Source organism: Gobius niger, assembly GCF_951799975.1.
Source record: "Gobius niger genome assembly, chromosome: 16".
Taxonomy (NCBI): domain Eukaryota; kingdom Metazoa; phylum Chordata; class Actinopteri; order Gobiiformes; family Gobiidae; genus Gobius; species Gobius niger.
The window spans coordinates 11,493,734-11,518,468 of NC_136867.1; the positions used below are offsets into that span (position 1 = coordinate 11,493,734).

General features: G+C 40.3%; 4 protein-coding genes across 4 annotated transcripts; 2 read left to right on the forward strand and 2 right to left on the reverse strand.

Moving 5' to 3' along the window:
• Positions 1-6,000: 6,000 nt before the first annotated feature.
• spint1a (serine peptidase inhibitor, Kunitz type 1 a) lies at positions 6,001-10,876 on the reverse strand. Its single transcript, XM_079574156.1, has 10 exons — positions 10,281-10,876; positions 9,801-9,958; positions 9,569-9,710; positions 7,660-7,827; positions 7,438-7,482; positions 7,227-7,358; positions 7,097-7,147; positions 6,711-6,881; positions 6,426-6,485; positions 6,001-6,202 (listed from the first exon to the last, which is right to left on the reverse strand). Exons 1-10 carry the CDS (start codon positions 10,687-10,689, stop codon positions 6,015-6,017), a joined length of 1,524 nt encoding a protein of 507 aa, XP_079430282.1. The 5' UTR covers positions 10,690-10,876; the 3' UTR covers positions 6,001-6,014.
• Positions 10,877-12,384: 1,508 nt separating this feature from the next.
• Positions 12,385-17,354, forward strand: ppp1r14d (protein phosphatase 1 regulatory inhibitor subunit 14D). Its single transcript, XM_079573746.1, has 4 exons — positions 12,385-12,830; positions 16,581-16,661; positions 16,930-16,962; positions 17,048-17,354. Exons 1-4 carry the CDS (start codon positions 12,651-12,653, stop codon positions 17,114-17,116), a joined length of 363 nt encoding a protein of 120 aa, XP_079429872.1. The 5' UTR covers positions 12,385-12,650; the 3' UTR covers positions 17,117-17,354.
• A 102-nt stretch (positions 17,355-17,456) lies between these two features.
• On the reverse strand, positions 17,457-20,861 carry zfyve19 (zinc finger, FYVE domain containing 19). The gene is made up of 11 exons (XM_079573745.1): positions 20,660-20,861; positions 20,460-20,581; positions 20,303-20,365; positions 20,077-20,228; positions 19,867-20,009; positions 19,668-19,776; positions 19,359-19,580; positions 19,207-19,283; positions 18,951-19,049; positions 18,729-18,886; positions 17,457-18,515 (listed from the first exon to the last, which is right to left on the reverse strand). Exons 1-11 carry the CDS (start codon positions 20,711-20,713, stop codon positions 18,437-18,439), a joined length of 1,278 nt encoding a protein of 425 aa, XP_079429871.1. The 5' UTR covers positions 20,714-20,861; the 3' UTR covers positions 17,457-18,436.
• A 51-nt stretch (positions 20,862-20,912) lies between these two features.
• On the forward strand, positions 20,913-23,734 carry bub1bb (BUB1 mitotic checkpoint serine/threonine kinase Bb). Its single transcript, XM_079573743.1, has 9 exons — positions 20,913-21,020; positions 21,531-21,695; positions 21,779-21,838; positions 21,912-22,056; positions 22,131-22,327; positions 22,402-22,565; positions 22,637-22,833; positions 22,908-23,008; positions 23,092-23,734. Exons 2-9 carry the CDS (start codon positions 21,550-21,552, stop codon positions 23,369-23,371), a joined length of 1,290 nt encoding a protein of 429 aa, XP_079429869.1. The 5' UTR covers positions 20,913-21,020; positions 21,531-21,549; the 3' UTR covers positions 23,372-23,734.
• Positions 23,735-24,735: the final 1,001 nt, after the last annotated feature.

The following is a 24,735-nucleotide window of genomic DNA, read 5'->3' on the forward strand; positions in this document are numbered from 1 at the left end:
TTTGGCACATGAAAACAAGCGTCTCATTGCTGCTCGATATTACTACAGTCAGTGAGATTACAAATTCACCCTGCTGCATTTACCCCTAGTAATCCCTCATGCCAGTCTATGAGCTCCTAATGATGAGCCCTGTCCCCATGGATTACTGCGCTGCCAGTTTCTCACATCAGTGCCTCTGCGTCTTCTTCCAGCAAATTAACATGGACCAGTGTGCATGAGAACTGTGTGTTGAGTCCACCCGGTGAGCCTCCGGCCTTTTAAAACAGTGCATTCTTGGGCCCGCTGGATCAGAGGGGCAGGAATTCTTCAGGGATTAAGATGGGCATTGTTCCTGGTACACTTGCTGGCCACTACGCTGAGATGACGGTCGTGGGTTGTTGAGGCCAAAGGTCCAGTGCCAAGTAGTTTTCCAATTAAGATCACAAGGGGCAAAAAGAAAACTGCAGTTTCTTTCAAAAATGCTGACTTATCACATGATTGAACAAACTATTTACTGAAAAAAGTCATATTTTTACTGTTTGTTTATAGTGTACTATGTTTCAGTGCGTTTGTGACTGGAATCAATCTCATTTGCCATTCAAAGCAAAAAGCTCTGCAAATTGACTTATCCAGGGTATAAGCAGGTCACTATCAGATTGAACAACAACATCCTCTCAAACTTTCAGACATGGCTCGGCTAATCGATTTTAAAGAGCTGCGTATGCCAAGTTTGTGTGACATGTAGCCGTTCAAGTTTGAGCTTTGAACTTTTCCTGTAAACAGTGAGCTAGATCCCTGCATAATCCTCTAAACATCTGAGCTAATAGTTTATAATAAGTGATTTGAAAGTTTGCAAATCCGGCCTAAGTTGCTGGAAACTGAGATTGGAAATGTTTGTCCTCAAAACCTCGACTGAGAATTATTCCAACGCGGTTTATTTATCCATGTATAATTGAACTTGTATTTAACCAGGAAAGTCCCACAGAGATTTGAGAAGGATCTTTATTTCAGGAGAGTCTTGTCCCCAATCTCCCGAGACCCAATTTTAACCGGAACACCCAGAGGAAACCACAGACACAGGGAGAATATGAAACTGCCCGGGATGATCAAACTCTGGACTTTCTTGATGTTAATAGTCACATAGCATTAACACAACACAGTAATTCACACCACATCTGGACAGAGGTCACTCAAATTCTTCTCTTACTAAACTGTAAACTGTGAAATTTTAGCATTCTCTTGACAACCAAACGACCTGTGCTTGCACTAGCTGCAATTTCACACAAATAGCGACATTTGGTTCCCACAGCTGATGACTACATTACCCATGGTATGAACCTCCCACAGAGTAATCTACAACAGGCCTCTTAATAGAAAACAGGTGCTGAAGAGGGGGCTAATCTGACGCGTATTAACAGACACTACTTCAGCTGCCAGATAAACTTCCTTGTTCCTCTAATCACCCGGATTAACACTTATCCAGACGTGCAAACCTCAACAAAACAGACAATAACTGGACAGATGTGACCCCATAGCTGCTCCCTTTCAAATAAAGATATTGAGAGATCTAGAAGCTTTGGTCCAGCAAAATAAAGCACACACATTAAGTCAGGGCTTGACAAGTCCCGAACAACCCACGGGGGGGAGGGGGGATTACAATTAATTATGACAACACCCGTCTGTGTTATGGGAGAAGTGACAGCACTGACTGACCAAGCACGTCTGCAGAGGAAACTAAAGTGAGACATCTGCTCCGTACAACTTTCACTGTCTCCCCAGGAAGGCAGTGAAGATTGGGAAATAAGGAAGTAGAAAGAAGTAGAAAGTAAAAAAAAAAAAGAGGTAACGGGAACAGTGGTTTTCAGGAACATGAGAGGGAAGGCTTTCTCTAGCTTTTTGCACTTCCATGCCACAATGAAATATCTTAAATAGAATGAAATGATCCATAACTTGAGACAATTAGCACCATATCAAAGCTGCCACAATTACAATTACCTTGTATGCTGGGCAACAAACATCTCACTGTCAGCTGCTCTGCTCCCACCTCCCACTAACATACAGGGTAATGCCATCATCTTATGTTTAGTACAATAGTAGCTCTTAAGCATTTTTTAATGGGGGGGTAACTAAAAATAGGCTAGCGCATTCCCTTTGCACTTCTCACCGTCTGCCCAAACAAGGCCCTTAGGAATCCCTGTATGACATAAGCCGACAGGGATGCAGACAGAGTGGGGTGGATTTCTTTCAAATACCACCAACTACAGGAGATATTCACACTCAGAACACATTAAATCAAACCTGACACAAGACAGTTTGCTGCAGGGTGCTTCTGGCTTAAGCCCTGACACAAAGTCTTTATTATTCTACCATTGGCGCCATGTTTATCTTCTCTGACCTCTACCTTACCCTCTGTACCCCCCCGTCTATGGCAGAAAAAAGACCCTCTGACAAACAGTTTGCGGACACCTTTTTTTCCCACATTACTCGTGCCCCCTGAATCGATGCAGGGCCTTAAGACACAACAACTTTTTATTCTCTAGAGAAAACAATAAAAATGGCCCAATGCTTTCTCTCCAGCCCCGAAACAAAAACGTCCGCCTTCCCACACGCGCATGGGCCACTTATTTCAGTCTGCATTGTGGAGCGTGCTGCTTAGATGTGGCAAGCAGGCAAATCCAAACCCAAAACAAATGCATTCCTTCAAGAACCTTGCCCATATGGCACCGGTGCACTGCTAAACTGCGCTTAATGGCAAAATAATCACTCCCTGCTGTGGTCACAGAAAAGAAAGTGGAATTTTCACCTCCATGCAAAAGATCCAAAAGTATACGTCCTCACAATTGTTGGTGGAGGCCATTTTGAGTGATAAATAAGCAATAAAGACTTCCAAGATTGAAGGAATGACTTGTCCATGGTGGCGCTGGGTCTATGCAAGTTGGGGAGGTGATTGCACAGTAATATTAGTCAGCTGTCCTTTAATAGAATTGGAGCATTGCCTCTTAAAGGTGCATGACAGCATTCAAACATCAAAATCAAGACCAAAACACAGTATGCCTCCCCTGGGGGTCTGGAATGCTAAGTCGCTCACACTCTCAACTTCCAAACAAATAAAAAAAAAAGTCATCAGGTCTCATTAAAGTTGACCTTTTCAGTCACAGTGTAATCCTAGATGGAACTGGCAAAGGTTGGAGATCTGGGTTTAGCCTAAGGATTATAAAAGTTAAAAGTGGAAAACATTAAAAAAAGAAAGAAAAGAACAGAAAAAAAAAATCATAGTGAGTGAAAGCCAGGCCTGCTTTCAGACAGTGGTAATGGTATCACAGCTGCAGCATACCATGAGTGAAGTGCAATATCAGAGCTCCAAGACACACTCAGGCGGTTTCCTGTCCGGACCACCTGGAAGAGCGAGGAGAGCCACTACTGGCACTGAAAAGAAACATTTATCTACATGGTGAAGTTGAGACGTTTTTGTTCTCGGGGTCAAGTGAGGTCAGAGAAACAAGCTGAAACTTTTCACTGGTAACTGATTGATTTTTGCCCCATTCTTCCAGGCATAACCCTAGCAGCTGGTGGGGTAAGTCACTGACCTATGAGCAGGCTGCGTTTAATGCATCACAGTCTCTCAATGGGGCGCTCGTTAGAAACAAAACAATACAATTCCAAGGAGCACCATAGGGGGGGTTAATTGGGATGAAAAAGGAGAAAAAGGAGGAAAAGGAGGAAGCAAACTCTAAAAGTAGAAGTAAAGTACAACACACACAAATCAGAGCAAAGTCCAGTTCACAGAAAGTGGTTTCTTTCAAAACAAACATGACTTATCAGACTGAAACCTCTGCCTCCTCCTCTGGGATTACAAAGCTCAACGGTTGTGAAACTCCGGGAAAGACATGGACCGCATTTTTTTGAGCAATGCAACAAGGCCAGGCCCAGTACAGAGTCATGTACCACAGTGCAAATGAGCTGGAGAGATAAGCGGGATGCGTAACGGTGCAGCAAAGTGTGACTCAACAGCGCGCAGTCTGCAATAAAAGCGGAAATAGAATGAAAGCAGGATTTGAAACAGAAAGATAGACATGCAAATAGATAGAAATTGTGTGAAAATGTATGTATGTTTCAGAGCTGTAAGCAAATCACACCAACGCGGTCAGTACACACGCGCTAACTTTAGCCAACGTGTCGTAAAAGTTGCACAAAAAAAAGAGTCTCGCTTACCCAACTTGTCCGGGCTGAACTTTGTCTGATCCGAAGCTGTTCGGACTGTTGGGATACTCCGTTAGCTTCTTCTCATCACATGGTAAAGCCGCACGAACACGCACGGACACATCCCAGAAGAGGCAGGTCGCCGACTGGCTCTGCGCGTTTCACGGCCACAACACTGGGGCATTTGAAAAACCGTGAAAAAATCATGACGCGTTCACGGGGAACAGGAAATCTCACGACCGCAGTTTTAAAGCAGGGGCGTACGTTGTAGTTTAAATGGCAAGATTCGGGGATGCAATATTTTTTTGTGAATCTTAGACAATGTTAATGAAAGACTAAAAGTGCCACAAGGTCAAACATACACGTTTATTCCACGTGTATGTTTGTTTCTGACTTTGCCCATAACTTGCCGCGTTAGATTCTGTACGCTCATGAAAGCATCAAAAAACGGCCTGATTTTGACAGGACGGTTTCCAAACTTACCCGTGTCTGTTTTTAATGATCTTACTCTGACTTTTCTTTGACATTGTCCAAATTATTTGCGTCTTTTTAGACCTAAAGAAGAAGAAAAAACCCAGCGTGCTGGGGGTGTATTGACAGTCTCTGACGGCCTTGTGAACGGCCTTAACAAATTGTACCCTAGACTATTACATTTATGGGGGTCAAGTCAGTAGAAAGAGTGGTTAACAAAGGATGAGTCGGTTGAATCAATTGGGTGGGTTCTGATTTATGCGTGTCTAATGAAATAGAAAGGGGCGGGTTTGCTTTGCGCGACCTCTTTGCCCCGCTGCCCCACTGACACTCAAAGCTGTTTTTCCAGACTTTATTATATATAAAAACAAAATTTAAAAAAACACAACTGAGATTCACGTTCTGGTGTTATTTTATTCAACACATGTGCGTATTCTTAACAGGATGCTTTAGTAGTCTGGGATGAAACTAGTTCGCCTCCTGCTGGAAATAAGCATGCATTGCAATCCATACAATAAAAAATAAAAAAATCGTTTAAAATACAATAAAACGTTTGCCACTAAAATGAGCTGTTGTTGAAGGCATGTTATTGCTTTTTGTAAACTATAAACTAACCCTAATGATTAAGTTAAAACTGTTCATGTCTAGTACCACCAAACTGAATCAATAACATGCAGTTTGAATTGAGAAAAAGAAAGCCCAGATGCACGCAACAAATACCTTTGTTGCCTGGTACTTGCAGGCTGCACCTACAATGTCAAGCTCATTCTGTATATTTGCATAAAGGATAGTGTGGTTGGCGAAATGCAAAGCACCAGCATGATGTAGTCCTGTTCTCCCTTCCCTCCACAACAAAACACGCCCGATCTAATGGTAAATATTTTATTCACTACAAACATTTGTGGCAAAGCAACATCTACAATGTCATTATGTACAGAAACTGGAAAAGTCAACAAGGCAGCTTATAACGCTATGGAAACAAAACATATTTCTCAACATTAAAACGCATAAAATATCATTGCCAATATATGTACATGAAGGCTTATGCTAAAATAAAAATATGGAAGCTTTTAAAATTGTCAGAGGCGGAATCGTACAATCCAAACATGTGCCTTTAAAAATTACATTTTAAAATATTATCGGCCTATGAATCTCCTCTTACCTGAGACAAAACTTAATGCTGCACACTTGTAGTAAGTTATGTTAGACACGTCAAAATATCAAACTTAAAACTTGACTTGCACCTCTTTCATTATTTAAAAAAAAATAATTAAAAGAATTATGAACAATGAAACATTGTGAAACTACCATTTCCTCATCAATCCAAGTCAGTTCTTCACGAGACAAAAGTCATGCTCAGGAGGTCAGATGGGTTTGGTGGTGCTGTTGTACACCAGGCGGTCCCTGTCCTCCATTGAAGTAACTGGGATAGTGTTGACAGGCACACGGTGATGCTGGACGTTCTTCTTCTTCCCTTTGACCAGGCAGTACACCAGGACACAAAGCAGGATGAAGATGCCCACTCCGAGGGCAGCCGCTATTGCGATAATTCCTGTTTGAAGATGAAATAAAAAATGATTTACAAGAAGCTGGTCATTTGAAGACAATAACTTAAAAGGCTGCAAAGAGGGCATCAGTAAATCACATAATGGTTTTAATTGCTCAGTGAACTGGGAAGGTGAACTGAGGGAGGACAAAGCTTTATAGGTCTGCAGGGATATCATAAAACCGGAGTTCATTTTAGAGGTAATGCTGGATTGAGAAAGTGTAAATACCTGTCTGGCTGTCGGCAACACTGCGTTCAAAGGATTCTCTTCTTTCAAACACATCCTTTTCTGAAAAAAAGGTCAACCGTATAAAAATAATTTACTAATGCTTTTGCACAAATATGCACAATGCACTAAACACCTCTGATTGTCTTTCACACATAAAATAGTTTATCTTTTGCCATCCCATGATCTCAATGTCATGTATTATGGAATTAATGTGGACGTAAACAATTACGCTTTTTAGCGTTTTGACACATTTGTGCATCATGAAAGACACCAATCATGACTCACCTGTTACCCCTCTGCACATTTTCATACACTGTGCTTGTGACTCAAAGTTGTTTTCGTTCCCGTGGCAGCCACCGTAGTTGAAGCGCAAGCACTTCTGCTCTTCTGCATAATAGTACCACCTGGTGATCTTGTCTCTACAGTTTCCAGTTTTTGGTTTCTCAGTGCACCGCACTAAGAAGAAGATGAGAAATACAACATTGCAGCGAGTTCATACTGTTCAATTATGTTCTTACATTTATGTTAGATACTTAAAATATTAAAAGTACATTTTGTTAAAAATCTACATTTGCATTTCTGAACATGTTTAATGAATGGAATTTGCCACAGACCTAAACTTTAATGAATGTTCAAAAATAGCACAACAATGAGAGCAATAGAATGGGTACCTTTTTTTTCATCAAGAGGCATTGCCAGGAGAATACTGAACTTTTTATCCACTTGTAACAAAGAGAAAAGCATTTTTAATTTCTAAGACGCATTATAGAAGCATTATAATTTGTATTAACATAAGCTTACAGTTTTCACAGTCCTTTTCATCAGAGCCATCACTGCATTGTGGGCTCCCATCACACTCCAGACCCTTCACTAGACAGCAGCCATTTTCACATCTGAACTGATCCGGAGTACAAGTTTCACCACATTTTTCTCCTAGAGCATAAAAAGATAATTTCCTCGATTATGGGCACTCATAATATTCTGTGTTCAAGTCAATCTGAAATCAGATTACCTGTAGGAATAGGTTGCAAACCTCGGCCACTTTTTCCAGGGTTCTCTGTGGAGGAAAAAATTGAACAATGAAAAGTAATCTTTAGCATGATCATTGAAACGTCTGGTCAAGCGTAAAATGTACAAAAATATTGGTACAAATATTTTTAATTTTCCTGCTCATTGGAACAGAACATGAGAAATGACCAAACACTGCTTTTAATTGTGTTCCAGGTTGTGCTACCTGTGCCATAGCAGGCTTTGGTGCATTCATCCTTGGTCAAATAATTGTTGCGGTTCTCTCTGCAGCCTCCGTAAGTGAACTTCTCACACTGCTCTGAAGCAGCATTGTAGTGCCAGCGAGGGAACGCTCCACGGCAGGGCCCCACCTTCTTTGGGGCCATACAGTGATCTGAGGGGACGAAAAACATTGACTGTTGAACTATACTACACTCATATAATATTAGGAAAGAAATAAAAAAAGACAGCTGAACTTTGGACTTCTATTGAATTTCCTTTCAATACTTTAATATTCCTCTGTTCTCAAGGAAAGTGCTGTTGCCACAGTGCATATATACAGACTATTGGTGTGCATCTACATTGTGAGTTTGAGACTCACTTTTGACAGTTTCTCTGCCATTTTCGATTTCAAATAAAGACAATTTGTAATAGAAAATCAGAAGAAAAGGCCGCAGCTCATGATGCTGCATGTGGCTTTGGCTTTATTTTCCAGACACACTTTTCAACAAGTTGTGCTCAGTCAAATTATAGCATTTTAGAATCAGAGTTTTTTTGTTGCCATTGTTATGTTTCATCTCACCACAACTCCAGGACAACGCAAGCGCTCCGTTGTACTATGTCAAAGTCTGACATCTGTTGCTGGTCAGGGGGGGTCAGTACACCCTAGTGTTAATAATGTCTATCACATGCTATTGACAAATAATTGGAAACTGAGAATAAAGAGGAAGTGTGCACTCAACATAGTTTTGTAAATGTGGTAGATGAGAGCTAGATACTGTGACGCACAATTCATAAGCGAGACTAGAAGCTACAACCACAAAATAGCAGTTTCATGTTCCTATGACCCAGTTGAGGTGAAGTACATTCTATTCTATAGTCTAGGGTAAAATACATTATTGTGCTACTTAGGAAAGGATCTACCAAACAACAAACACAAAGTTTGTATTGTTAGATAGTAGGGCTGGGATGATCCACTTTTGTCACGATCCGATACGTATCACGATACCCAGGGGCCAATAAAATACGCATTGCGACACAGTAGGTAATCATGACAAGTGATATGTTTACCTTAAAATGTGCAAGAAGTCACGTGTTCAAAGTTTATAAACCAAATTCCATTTGACATTGAAAAGTGCATTAACACAAAATGTAACAAAGTGCTGTGTTACTGTTACTGGAAGACAAAGGAGTATCTGATAAAAATGCTTCCAAATACAAGTATTGAAAGTATTGCGATACTTCATAAAGTACTGATACTTGGTATTGCAGCACAAAGTATGGCGATCCAAGTCCGATGCGATATTTTGTCCCAGCCCAAGTAGATAGTAATACAAAGGATCAAACTTGACTTCTCATTGCTTTTAGTCTGTACTGATGAGTGCTCTCTCTCATGGTGTTTGTGTAACCCAAGCAGAAACCAGAATGACAGGTTTACGTTGAGGTGGGGGCGGAGAGAGTGGGATGTCAGAGAGAGGCAATAAAATACTTGGATAGCAATTCTGACTTCTGTTCAGACAAAACAAATAAGGACTAATCTTTTTGGTGCAATGTAATTTGGGAAAAGCTTCCTAAATATTGCATTTGCTTTAGAGGCAGAAATGATAAATCACATAATAGAATAAAGTGTATCTGAACATCTAATTAATCGGTAGAAAAAACCTGAGGAAACATGTCTCAGCAGGTTTGCAAACAAGAAACTGGCTCATTCTGATTACAGTAACTACCAACTATAAGAAAAGACAGGTATTGTACACCAACAATATTCTCTGGACATTGCTCATTCAGTAAGTCAATTCAAAAAAGGAAGTTAAGCTATTAATTAACAATAAAGAAAAACACGTTCATTACTGTTTTGGGCAATTTATATATATTTTTGCCTTACATTTTGGACAAACCTCATACTGTACACTTACGTTCCGACTGCTCTGCAGTCAGGACCAGCACGGTGACTATGGTCGAGTCCGTCTGACCCGCCGTGTCAGTGACTGTCAGTTTGAACTTGTATACTCCTGAAGTTAGGTTTGAAACAATGATCTGATCCGCAAAATTTGTTTTCTGCAAAGCACACAAAGATTTGGGTTTGAGAAAGATCATGGTCACGTTTGAGGAACAGCAATAAGAACAGAACAATGTGCAGAACCATACCTCTATTACAGCATAAGCATGTGTGCCCAGTATCGACCACTCATAACTGGCGATTGGTTGGTCATCTTTGCTCTCAATGCCATTCAATGTGACACTTTCCTGAGGTTGAACCACTTGATCCAAGCCACCATTGGCTGTTGGTGGCCGGTCAGAATCAGCTATAGGAACATTAGAATATGATTATTACTTAACAAGCAAAGATAACAGGAACACCTGAAAGACAACAGTGACAAGGAATTTTACCCCACAATAGGGGCACAACAATGACTTGACATGTATGAACACGCAGAAGGCAGTTTCTGCCCTCTTCCTGTAATCGGATATAGTACACACACCACAATAACCGTTGTTTTGGAAAAGTTCAGTGAATGGACAATAATGAATCCACATTTAATTACATAAAATAATGAGTGACCCTCAGTGGGGTCAAAACTTCCAAGGGATCTACAGTTTAGTTTGGTTAAATAAAGTAAGTCTTACTTTGAGGGGTCTCCAGTTGAACATAGTTGTCATACACGGTGTCCAGAATGTAGTTCATGTATCCCTTCTTTTTGACAAACTTGCAAACGTATTTCTTTTTATACAAACAGTCGAAGAGAAAGCAGGAGGTAACCAGGCCCTCGTTATCAGCCGAGCCCTCCATAAGGGCAACATTGCACATGGGATCTTTGCAGCAGGCTGCCACACAGTCCTTGGTGCTGGTCAGAGGTGGAGACGATAGATAAGTGGCCCCAATTTTCACAGATTCATCGGCATCAAGAACGAAATCGTCCTTGCCCTTCTCGAATTTCTCCAGGCATGCTTCCCCTGTTAGCTGGGCACCGCACAGGTCCAGTAAGATCACCAGCAGCACAGACAACGCTCCCAAATGCCTCAAGAGCGAAGACATGTTATTGTCCACAGAATTGTATACAAAGTATCTCCGCAGACCGAACTCTTTCTTCAAAACGCGCCGCTCTCGACCTTTCCGAAATCGATACTCCAGTGGGGTATGTCGAAAACTTAACGAGCCGACGACATTACCTGACTGACTCACCTGAGATACAGGAAGTGAAATTCCACCTCGGGGACGCCACGCCCTTCAGTGACGGAGCTCCAAATAAACACATATGCCCAGCACTGACTCTTATCGATTTAAGAGGAAACGTAACCCACGCATCCACATTCTTTGGAAGGTAGGTAGCCTAATTTGAATATAACGAGTAAACGTGACGTGCCAACTATTGTGACACCATTTTACACCAAATATACTACTAACAGTCCATTGTGAGAATGACTAGTCCTATTTATTTATGACTTTCTTGTCAATGGGATCTTTGTAGTAAATGCGACCCTCCTTACCAGAAGTTACAGCCATTGCCCAGAGGAGGGCAGTATAGCTCCATCTACAGGAGGCCACAGCTCACTAGATGTACTGTGCAGCATAATTCCATTAATCAAACATATTCTAGCTGTTGCATTCAAACATTACCATAACTTTTCAGTCATTTATCCCATACGGTCTTAAACTTAATGTAGCCTGTATCAGTAATGGTGATAATCTTTCTTACGTTGAGACAAATGATTGCACAAGGGATGAGTCACGGAGCAAAAACAACCTCAATAGGACTTTTTCTTACACACAAGAGGTGACTAACAGAGAGCCTCTTTACAGGTCTGCACAACAAAGGTCTTCTGAAGAAATATTTTGTGGGTTCTGTTTTTTTGTTTTCCATATCATCTTACTGTGAAGATGAGCCACTAGTGACTGTGCTTCTCCCACTTGTAATGAGTAATCATCCAGGCCTGGGGTGATTATGATACTAACAGGCCCCAGGAGTCGATTGTTTTTTTATGCTTCCAAGAGTGAGAAGCCACATAAGATGGGATGAATGAATTTGCCTGGAAAGATGAGCTGACCCAGGACATTCAATAATTCAGTGTTTGTAACAGACGGTGCATAAGTGGATGAACATGCGCAGCTTAGCCTGGCTTTTAGAGACTGCAAAAACAAAATAAGAAAAATAAGAAAAAAACAGATGGCTATTATTCATATTCAAACATGTTCTGTGGAAACACTGTACTTTAAGATGTGTTATGCCTCACCCAAGGAAGACCGACTATGAAGTTTTGACCTTGAAATATCTGACGTCAGAAATCTGCAAGAGTTTTATTTGTCATTTGACTTCTAAACAAGGCTCCGTTATCCATCTATTATTTATGTGTAACAGAGCATGCCAAATTTGAGTTGAAGGCGTATTAAATGCATGCTTAATAATATCTGTTATTACAGATTGCTTGCAGATGACAATTGTTATATATAAAAGCTTTTTTCTTTGAACAGGTACAAAACTCATGCATACAAATAAATATAATATCATTAATAGGCTGCTATGTAAATCAATTGCAGTAGGTCTAAAAATAAATGTCAATCTCAACAAGGTTTTTGGCCAACATGTAAAGGTCTTCATTGCTGCACTTGTGCTTGGAGCCTTTCCCCTTTTTTATAGCAACTATTGACCTATGCTCCCACACCTGCTATAACAAAGAGGAAGAGAGCAAACAGCAACACACACACTTCAGTGCAAACGGAGGAGGATATCTTATTACCATTCTCCTGATAGTGCAGCTAGTGGGTGTTGCAAGAGGAGGAGGCACTGAGAGCGAGACAGTGAGAGAGAGGACCAGCAGAAAAGCACAGACTACATTGTTGAGAGGACGAGTAGTGAGCTACGTACCAAGATCATCCATGCAGGAGCCCCAGTGAAAACAGAGGAACAGAGGAGTGTGTGTGAGAGAGAGCAGTGCAGTGACAGAGCGTTAGTCTAACTGTGTGTCCACGGTTCTCCTGAGGCCGTGGGAGTAACAACCATGGAGTCAGAACCCAGCGCCCCGTGCATGGTGACGTTTCAGACAAAAGAGAAAACAGAAGAGCCGGCACATCGCAAACTGGGGAAACTGACAGTAAAATACAACCGCAAAGACCTCCAGAGGAGGCTGGACATTGAAGAGTGGATCGATGACCAATTACACCTGCTGTTTGACTGTGAGGTAGGGCATACATGCTTCTGCTTTAGATCTCAGAGGAAGAAATGCTAAAGGACTGTGGATAACCTGAGCCTCATTGTGCTATTCATCATGCATGAGAGGGATAAACACATTACTGAGCCATCAGGACTAGTATGTGGGAGGCTCAGTTCTCGGTAGATGCAGATTTTGGCACAGAATTGCCCATGTGTCACTGGCAAAACTGCAGTTGTGTTTTACAACAGTAATTATTACAATAATGAGATAACAGTAGTACAGTAGTTACAAAACACTTTCTCCTTCCGTTAGGAAGGCATTGAGTTGCCTTGTGTTCGAAATGCGCAGTATAAACAAACATGCCTTGCCTTGCCTTAACAGTCTTAGCTCAAAAATGTCTTTTCACAGGTTGGTACTTTTTACTTTACTAATGGGATAATAGATCCTTATACTGTAAATACTAAACATTGAGCAAACAATAATTGTGTGTTTATGTTTCCAAATAAGTAATAAAGAGAAAATAGAATTAGCAATAAAATCTACCGGCAGAGGCTGTCCCATACTCTAGAGCCCATTAATCAACTTTATGTTTACAATTACCATGGCTTTTGGGAAATATGCCATAACCCGATTTGACTTTGCTCAATTTAGAGAAACATTTAAATTGTCCAACTAAATAATAATTATGCCACATTAAACACTGCCTGCCCTTTGTAGGGACTTTATTATGAGAATGCCTCAACATTATGTGCAGTATAGGGCCTATTACAAATACAGTTACATTTAATACACTCTATATGGGACATTAGGGCTCCATTTCACTTTAAACAGACCATTTATCTCTCTCTCTCATTCTTGTGCGGTATATGGGAAACAATTCAATTATGTCAGAGGCTCCATATTGATTTGCTTGGCATCCTGTAAAGGGAAACCATGGCAACAGATGTCCGCTCACCCACATGTAGCAGCATGGCACAAGGAGAGTCGAGGCGTCTGTGCTCAGGCATGGGCTTCCCAGTCCTCCAGATCAGATGGCAGAGCCCCCTTCTGTTTAAGACACAGATACAGGCAAAGTGTGGTCCCATTAAGACACAGTCCATAGAGATGTACAGCTACATTCACGATTTGTGTGAATACCTAATATATGTGCAGGACAAACTGGTGACTTTGTTCAAGTATGTAAACAATAAAAGATGGAAACAATTCTTTTTTAATGCGATGTTAATGCCACAAACGCAGAAAAGATTGGCACATATTTAATTTAATTCATTTCGTCAAATGGGTAAATTTTTAGCAAAAAATGTGGCGAATTCAGCCAAAACTAGAAATGAATATGTTTTAGACCATAATTTCAATGAACTTAAACAGTAAAAATTGTTGAGCAATGTCATAAATAACTCATTTAGCATTAATGCCAGTTTGAATCCAATTTAAAGCTTTTTAATATTAGGCATTGATTTTGGTACAATTCAGTTAATAACTTCTAACAATGAATTTTTTTGCAAAATAAAAACAGCATTGCATTTCATGCCTTTTTGCATGAGTGACTTGCGTGGAATTACCCCTGCTGTCCCTGCTCTGTGACCAGCATGCTGAATTTTGCATAGGTTTAGGGGAAGGTTACTTTGTTGATTCTCCAAGTCTTCCGCGTGGAAGCATTTACCATCAGTCCCCTGTGTCACACCCTGAATAATTTAGCTGCATCTCTAATTCATACAAGTGCTTCCACGGTCTCGAGCGCCCACTGCCTTTACAAACTTCACACCTTTGAAATATAATTTAAAAAAAACATGTGAGAAGACTTTACATTCATGTGCTGAAAACACCCACTAGAGCTATACTTGAAAATATGTTTTACTGTATATCTTTGAAGCTTCCCTATAAACTTTGCCAGTACTTTTGACAGATGACAAGTGAAACATGGACATGCTGTATCCATGCCGCCAGTGTGAGGTTCTACTCAGATTCTGGCTTCTGTACATTCTGTACACATCAAAAGCATAATCAGCAGTGTTTGTATCACCATCTACTCAAAATATGTTTTCTTGATTCAACATCCTCAAGCAAATCAGATTGCAAAGTCAACACAAAAAGGTTTTACACCTAAAGGAAACTCACCTTATTGGATTTGCCAGAATAGGTTAAATAACAGGTCAACATAGGGCACAAGAGTCACTGTGAGCTTTGCACTGGGGGCGATGAATATCTATAGTCTATCAATATTAAAGCACACAAGATACAGTCTCCATAACCTTCATCTGCACCACAGTCAATAAAGGGCAGCGCTATAATGCCAGCGGATCAGGTATTGATAAAATGGTAAAAGGAATGCAAGGGGCAAACTAAGGTCAGTGCATGCTAATGAGAAAACCACATAGTTACTACTAAACCTGGCAAAGGTGTCCACAAAGAACACACCTGACTATTTTGACTCTGACAGCTTATATGCGACAAGAGCATGTGTTTTTGGCTAAAACATGGTCGTAGTACTTGCTTCCATAAAGATGTAAATTGTTGGAGTTGTGAGAAGGGCAGGCATTAAGCAAAGCTCTAACTGTAATGAACTAAACTAGAATGAAATGTCTAATGTAAGAGTTTAGCTAAGTACCTATGAAATAAACAGCCCAGTCAGCACACTGGGGCTGGTAAAATGCACACTGCACACGAACCAAGCATAACAGACCATAAAGTACCGTGTTTTAGCTGCACAGTACATGGCTGCTGCAGGCATCAGCAGAATAACACAGGTCCAAACTGGCAGCATGTATCAATTAGAGCGGGCACTGGGGACTGAGCTGAAGGTGGGCCCACCCATTCTGCCACTCAGCACTTCCACATTGATTATCTCTCTCTCCCGATCCAGAAAACTCTCCGTCCACATCAGCCATGAAAACTCCCCAACCGAAAAATATTCTACTTAAAAAGGAGTCCCGCTTGTCAAATGTGAGTGTGCACCTGCTGACGCCAGATATCTTTGTGCTCAGGGCTCCTCCGGTCAGGACGCTTCAGCCTCCGCTTTCTGCTGAGAAAGATGTGCATAACAGCTTAGCTTCTGGATCAATTTACTTCTCTACATTAGTTACAGTATTACATCTCCCTAATTGAGGGGTAGGAAAAAAAATATTGATTACATTTTCATTCATGTTACACTATATACTGCATCTATATACTGTTATTCAATAATAACATTTTTTTTTAAATATATTCAATTTGTATAATACATGTTTACATTTATGAACAAAGGATTGACATGAGGGTTTTAATTGTTTACATTTTTATGAATATATACTATATACAGTATATATCCTGTGTGTACTCTTATACACACTCTGCATGTTATTGGCTGACACATTTCAAAAGCAAAACCACAACTCATTACTTGTTGAGATACACTTATAATTGCATGTTTTGTTTGAAGTTACATAAGGATAAGGAAAAAACAGAGCTTCAAGGCTGCTATCTGAAAACATTTTTCCAGTCCGTGGCTCTGCGGTGGTTTAATATATTATCTGGAAAACATTTACACTGGGAGTAATCGCTGCTCCATGCTTGAGCTAAATGCCAGCTGAGCAAACCATCCATGAAATCAGACGGTGGCATGCAGCCTCTTACCGTTCAAGGCTCAGTGCACTCCAGCAGTGTCTGTGTCCTCAGTGCATCATCACTCACATTGAAATAAAAAATATATATTTTAATTCACACAGAAACTCGAATGAGCCCTTACTAGATTATCACATTTGATATATTTTTCTTTCATATTATTCTTTCTTTTTACAGGAGGAAGAAATTCCAGAGTTAGAGATTGACATAGATGAACTACTGGAGCTTTCAGACGAAGGGCAGAGGACGAGGCTGCAGGTGAGTCCATGTTAAAAATTATCTTCTTAGCACCCAAACGTTTTCAATTACTCAGTCTCTTGCCCAAGCTTGCTTTGTTATCCATCAATGAAGCCCCTCGCTTTGGTTAGGGTAAAAGAATGCAAAGTCTTGGCCTTCACCTGCCTGTTTGCTTTGTGCAGCCTTTATAGTTGAACATTTGACCCCAAGGGTGATCCAATGTTGTAATGCTTAGATTGAAAAAGTCAATATGCAGTGGGTGCTAAATAGTGTTTGCTTTCTTTGTCAGGAACTGTTGCAAGAATGTGGAAAGCCAAAAGAGGTGAGTGTTGTGTGCTATTACTGCATATAGTATTAAGTTATTGTTGAAAGTCATTGCTTCAGTATTCTTTATTTCTGCTTTGTAGGATTTTATCAACGGGCTACTCTACAGGATAAAGGGTCTACGCAAAATGTCCGGACCTTTGAAGAAATGATTCTAGGTCAGATTTGTGAATCAACACAATGTGGCCCAGTGGTGCTTTTGGTCTTACTGATCTCCCTCACAATCTTGGATGCCCAAAAAGAAGAGTTTCAATATCACTGGAACTATTTAAGTTGCCTGCAAGTCCTTATATTTTCAGTGCAAATTGCATATACATTTTTTTTTATTAAAAGACTGCTACAACTCACATTTACAAAAATAATGCACAAAAGAAAGGAAGCACCAATATTCTTTAAAATGTGTTGTGTATATTTTCAGTTGTTTCTGTAAATAAATATTTTGTTCTCATAATGAATGATGTGTTATGTCAAAATAAAAAACTACATCACATCACAACTAAGGACATTAGAGTACCGTCCATGTTTATTTATGACTTACATACACAGTATATTTTAGAATGAACATAGGCATCAGACTTGCCCAGACTGTTATAATGGAAAGACAATCAGCATGTCATTTCAGAGACAGAGGGGAAGCAGCATGTCAAGGCTAGGAATAAGCACAGAGAAAACAGCAGCGGCAAAGTCCATTAAGTCTGCGTCCATTATCTCCATCCATTTCCTGTCCATGATTGTGTGTGACACGACCAAAAAGGCAAACGAGCAGTAACGGCTTCTATACAAGCCATAATGGAGCAGGGCCCCCTGGAGAGGACGGTAATTAGAGTTTCTCCTCAGTTAGTGAGACAGTAATGCTTGGATCAAACAGCACTATGGCCTTTACTGTCTCACACACACAATGTCTTTTGGACTTCCATTATAGTAATTGGTCAAACGCTATTCTAACACTTCACTGACTAGGCTAGGCTATCTTTACATGAACTTCAAATTAGTCTGAATTTTTAAATATGACTATATTTATAGTTTTATTACTGTACTCCAGGACAAAGTACAAAATTATGCAATTTTTTTAATGATCCCTTTAATCTTCGTTTTGCCTCTTCAGAGCCAACAGTGGGCTGAGATGAGCACATGATGTGATTGTGTTTATGGTCTAAAAATAGTCCAACAGTGACAAGTGCAAAGTGTCTCTGTGATAAGCTTTTGTTGCCATCCGGAAATAGGGCAACGCTATCAATCAAAGTATTTGATCATTTGGACCGTATGCCAGACAGTTTTACTGTCAGTTACAAGGCAAGTCTTTGTCTCGTATATTTGATGCAAAACGCATTAATACAGATTAGGTAAATTGAACATTATTTTTATTTACACTAGCTAATTTCGATATTGAGTTGAGTATGAGATTTTACTGCAGCTGGAAGTATAACAGCACTTAAGCCTGTCAATGACTAACCAGAAGAAAAAGCCCTGTATCATGTCTTCCTCTTCTTCTTTGGTGCAGTGTAGTTGGAAGTGCGGTGCTCCATCCTGTCATATTTATCATGGCCTTCCCTAGAGAGATAATGGAGAGTGGATTGATAATTCATCACTATAAATACTTGATATTTATGCGGCTGAGCAGTATGGCAACAGCCTGCATACAGTTTATCTGGGTCGTAGTGTGCATTTCTAATCAAAGGCATCTTGCATAGGCTTTAGGGCATGACTGTTTCCATATGGCAGAACATTTCAGAACATTTCAGTGAATATCTTGTGAAAGATTACCTGAAGCAGCGGTTGCAGTACAGGTCTCCATCACATGTGTGACAACGAAGACTGGCATCTCGGTTACAGATGCAGCACCACGGGAGCTCTTCGTCATCACTGTCCGATTGCTGATATGAATCAGCTGTTGTTCTATTTTTGCTTTTGGGGGCTGGAGCCTAGAGAAAACCATTAGTAAATACCTTTGTATTTACTAAAGTATTTAAACTATTAAAAGTTTACCTTCTTAGAAGCAACTTTCTTTTCTGTGTTTCTGGGCCCACTCATCTCGGGAGGAATATTATAGCCACTGGCCTCATCTAATATAGCTTCTTCTGAAAGCTAGAACAAAAACAAGATAATGGCACAAGTTTGCTGATCGCTGAATAAATTATTCAAAACACAGGACCTTGTTACAACTAACTTATGTTCACTTTACATCTTGGGATCATAAATTGTGATTTACATGGAGGTTTCCCATTTAGGGAAAACTGCACACCTGCTTCAACACCCTCATAACAGCTTCCTCTTCAGTCTCCTCATCACTGTCGGGACTCTGAAAGTCCTCCTTGGTAACTACAATGGACAGTAATGTAAGCGTTGACACAGTTTTGAATAAACTGATAAAATATATGCAATATAATGGTTTACCTTTGTCTGGGTCTTGTCCTTTTAACAGTGCTAATCGTTTTGCCATCTTAAGTATCTCATCCTGGGTGTGTTTCTCTTTTTTCAACTCCAGCATGGCCTCCTCTAGCACTCGAGTCTTCTCAGCCTCTAACTGCTTTGGATCCTCATTATTTTCCTCAAGATTATCCTCTAGTGTTTTGGCTTCATCTTTGTTTAAATCATTCATACAGTCTACATCCACACCTAAAACACAAATTTAGTTGTTCACATTTAAACAAACTGTTGATTACCTGTAAAAATACATTGTTTAAATCTGAGTAAAAAGCCTACTGCTTCCAGGGTCTGTTTGTGCATTGTCAATGGCAACTTCTGCTGTCATTTGAGTAATCAGATCATTGGCTTGTTCAGTCTGTGTCCGGTTTTCTGGAGGCTTGTGCACCTACATAAACATACAACAATTCTATATAAATTACAGTGGCAGACACCAATGTAATCAGATGAGAAATAATTGGGCTGTCTTTTGGCTCACAGGAATTGGAGTTTGGGATGGGGGAGGCAGGCCCTGTAGAGCTGCCAATCGGTCCTCCATCTCTTTGGCAGAGGGTACTGGTTTGCTTGGAGCTTTCAAAACAGCAAGGCGAGACTCAAGCTCTTTGTCAGATGGCAGAGATTCTGTAGAAAATGATCAAAGTTAAATATTGAAATTCTATAAGTAATAACATTATCACACTAAGATTACTTTGTGCTGTGTCTTCTTTTAGTTTACGAAGCCTTTCAGCAATAGCCTGATCCTCTTTACTGAGGCCTTGCGGAATAGGAGGGCCCAGTGTATTGCCTCCATGGGCCTGTCCTGGCTGACTCCTTTGTTGAGCCTCTAGTGCAGCAACACGTCTGCATGAGCATAAAACCAGATTACACAATTAAAACTCATGTTACACATTAACACAACACATATACACACATACTTTCTGTAATTTTCCGGAGGAGACCATCTATTGTTACTGCTGTTGTTTGGAGTTTTCCCCCCACTGCACAAGATATACATTTGTTTTAATTCATATTGTTGCTATGTTTTTCAGGGATTTTGCGTATGGAACATTCCGGTGTTTAGCTTATTCATACCCTGTCAGAGCCGTGTGACATTGCTTGCAGACTTTCTGCTGAGTGTTGCCACAGCGAGGCACCACAGCACTGAGAGTCAAACAGCTGGAGCACAAGGAGCGACCGCAGTTTTTACAGCCCAGCTGAGAAAGAAGTAACATTATGTTTTATACCTATTCACGGCCTAATCGAATATGGTGAATATGGAGGGGGGCACCTACCTCCTTTTTGAAGAGACTAAACTTTGATGTGCACGAATAACAACGATTCTCCATGCCGATGCCAGTTCAAAGTCATGAGGCATTCATCAAAATACATACAACAAATGTGTGTAAAATAGGAGTAAATGTGCGACTTCAATAAATAGCCTTAATAATAGCCGATTATGATTCAGGACGTTTACGCTTCTGCTGCTCTCAAAACAGGAAATCAAACGGAAGTGACGTTTCATTGAATTTCCGTTTTCGGGTTTGTCCAATCAGCTTCGAGAAAAGTCTGTCGCGGCTCTTGTTCAAAATGAACCGACCACAACACTGTTCACGCCGTCGTTAAGAAAAAAGGATAGAAGTAACTCTGAAATCGGTACGAAGCCATCATTTTACTGTAACGATTAATTAATGTGGTAACGAAGTAAACATTGACCGACCACGAGAACAAATCCATCCATCCTTTTCGCGTAATTGGCGTTAGCTTGCTATCGTTGATTAGCATCCACGACGTGATAGAAGTAGCTACCAACTCTGCAGAAAAGCGATCTCTATAAATCGGGTTAGATCTTTGTACTTCAACATATTCTCACTCAGTGAACAGTATCATTTCCGTATTGATCAACCCTGGATTACGCTCGGTGCATTATTTTTCCAGTATATGTACTCTCGTTCCTGAGCCTATATGACACAGGAAATAGCTTTATCAGTACGGTAAACAACACGTCGCCCTTGTGTGCCAATATTAGCAAACACGATTGATATAGCGTGGTATCAACCGTGTTGTTTCTTTGGGATTATAGCTTTTGCAACGCCATGTAAAGAATATGGTTTTATTCAAACACGGTAACAGTAACTACGTTGTTTTTATGTTGTATCTCTACAGGTCCCCTCCGTTACATTATATGATGGCAGAAGGAGGAGATGTAGAGTGGGAATTGTGCAAAGAAAACATTCAACCTCTTAGACGTGGAAGACACATATCAGCTCTACAAGAAGCCCTTACACAACATCAAGATGGCTTCAGCTCTGCCATCATACATCAGAGACAGTATGGGCGTGCAATTGTTTTCTCAAGTGATATTTTTGGTACTTTTCATTGGTTATTCTCTCATTTTATGTCACCTTGAACAGGTCCTTTGAAACCGAACTAAGAATGTATGATGGAGATGATCCACTTGATGTGTGGGACAGGTAAGTTCAGATCTAAATGCATTGTTTACACACAATCTAACAATTTTTATGAATACATTTTTACAATTTACAGGTATATAAACTGGACTGAGCAAACGTTCCCCCAAGGAGGAAAAGAAAGTAACCTGACCATGCTCTTAGAAAGAGCTGTGACCAGGTTTACAGAAGAAAAGAAGTATCATAATGACTCTCGTTATGTTGACTTATGGATCAAATTTGTATGTATTCTTCTGCCAGTTTCCCGATATGCTCTTCTACCTAAACATTAACTTATTTTTTGTGTCGTAACAAGGCAAAGAACTGCTCGGAGCCCTTGGATATTTATCGCTACATGCAAGCTCAGGGGATTGGAGATTTGCAAGCGTCATTTTATATTGCTTGGTCTGAAGAATATGAGAATCAGGGTGATTGTCGCAAAGCGGACATGATGTACCAGGAGGGATTGAAAAAGTTTGCTGAGCCACAGGACAAGCTCATGCAGTTTCACAAGTGTGTACTTTTGCCATAATTATGTTGTTATAATTGAGTAATGTGAAAATAATATTGTGAAATGATCATTGAAGGGCTCTGCAGGCACGTGTGTCCCGACAAGTGTTGATGAACGTCAAAGGGGCAGACAGCGATGATGAGCTGAAACAACCTGAGAGAGTATCTTTGGCCAATCTCAAACACAGAGGGAAGAAAAAAGCGATTGTCCCTGTAAACAGAACTGGAGCTGCTGTCAAAAGTAAACACAATAGTATTCATATTTTTTGTCAGCTTGCATAAAAGGAGATTAATTTGACTGTTTTTTGTAAGGTGCTTCGGGAGGCTTGAGGTTCCAAGGCACACCTGCTCTCAGCAATGCCACAAACAGCCAATTTGTAATTTTTGATGAAAATAAAGTTCCGGATGAAGGTCCTTCACAGCCAAAATTGGAGTCATGGGCGGCACCACCTACTTCTTCAAAATCCAAAGAAAATGAGCAGAGACCAGAAAAATGGTGTGATGTCAAGGTATAATAATTTTAAAAATGTGTGCATTTGAGTATTTGCAAAGTTTGAGATTGCTATATATTTTTTTCTATTAGATGCGGCAAAAAACAAAATATGGACATACTGTTATGGCACCGCCTGCTGCCAAACCAACATTTCAACCATTTGTAGAGGAGTCAGACGTGCCTCCGACAATGTGAGTGGTACTCTTTCTTTTCAAATACAAGCGATGACAACATCACACTGATCACTAATTGTGCTTTCCTGATTCACCACCAGGACCCCATGCAAGATCAACCCATCTGTGAACAATGTGTTATCAGCTCGGAAGCCTTGTAGAGAAGAAACACCCCTGAAGAGGCTACAGGAGCACCAACAGAAAGAGACTGACTCTGAAAAATGCCAAGAGAAGAGTATGTACTGCAAAGAGCTACTACTGAGCGGAGCCACTGAGTTCTGCTTTGAAGAACTGCGGGCTGAACGGTACCGCCAGAGGATCTCACAAGGTGTTGATATCAAAGGTCAAAAGAAAGAAGCTGTTGCCACTACTGTAAACTAATTATTGTTCAGGAGTTCTGACTGTTTAACTTTTATTGTGTCACTTATGCATTTTGTTTAACTAAGTAAGTTGAAGACTTCACTTCACTTCATCATGCTGCATGATGTAAATACAGTACTACTTTTTCTACACATACTTTGAGAGAAAATGGGCAGCTGTAGGCAAATGTACTCAAAAATTCCACCATTCTGTGCTTCTACTTAAAGTGAAATTTAATAGTGTAATATTGCTAAAAAAAAAAAAACACACACACACGTAGATTTGCAGTTTTAACACCTATTGACTCAAGGTCAATATGGTTTTAACAAAATGTGCTGTTTTTCTTGCTTTGAATTGTTGATTTTCTATTTCTAATGTAAATATCTTGCTCTCAATCAGAAAAGGAGAATGTTGCATAGCCTTGTTGTATACGTCAAACTTTTTATTATTGTTCATTAAATGTGTTAAAATCTTGTTTATTTGTTTGTTTTACTTTGAACCTATGTTCCAGAACGGGATTTGAGGTGTCCACATTTTTTTCACAGCGGACCGCATACTGACATGTGTACAACATGGAGGGCCGCAGATCCATCGACAGTGCAATAATTCAACTGGGTGTATTTAAAAGAGGTTTAAACTACCATACACCTTTATTTAGACTTGGAATCATAACGCTAGCTCTATCACAATAAATGCTACTTTTTGAGGTTTTAATTGTGTCGAATTATTAAGATTGCAGTCAAAAGTACCATCTTTGGTGATGTGTTCCAATAAAATAAGAAGCCTGAGGGCCACCAAAAATTGCTCTGAGGGCAGTATTAGGCCCCCGGGCCCCACTTTGGACATTCCTGCAGTAAGCGAATCTTGGTTCAGTAAACCTAAACTACTATCAAGATGGGAAGCACTTCAGAGGCACAGCGTGTAGGACAGACTTTGAAGAATGGCCTGAAGATGGGTTGTTCACTCATTAGCAAGTGAAATCCAGGCAATGCAGTTGAGTACTAAAAAGGCCTCAGTTGTCCCCAAAGGCCAGTGAGAAAAGTTGAAGGTACTGAAACTGGCACAGGAATCATGCTGAAAACAGACACCATCCTTTCAACATATTTTAAATGTTGTCTTTGCACAGGGAACCGCTGAAACTCTGTGATAAATGACAGGGTATGTGTGATGCACTCCCATTATAATAACACAGCGTAACCACATCATAACGGATTCTCTGGTCTATGCTGTTTGATGGGACTTATTAAAAGCTCCATCCATGAAAGCAGCCAGATAGCGGCTCAGACAGAAAATCCATAGCCCACTCGAATGGCCGCCTAACCAGTGAGGTACCTTTTTCTTAATGCGCTTTCGACAGGCCCTCAGAGAAGAGCTTTTGTCCAGCA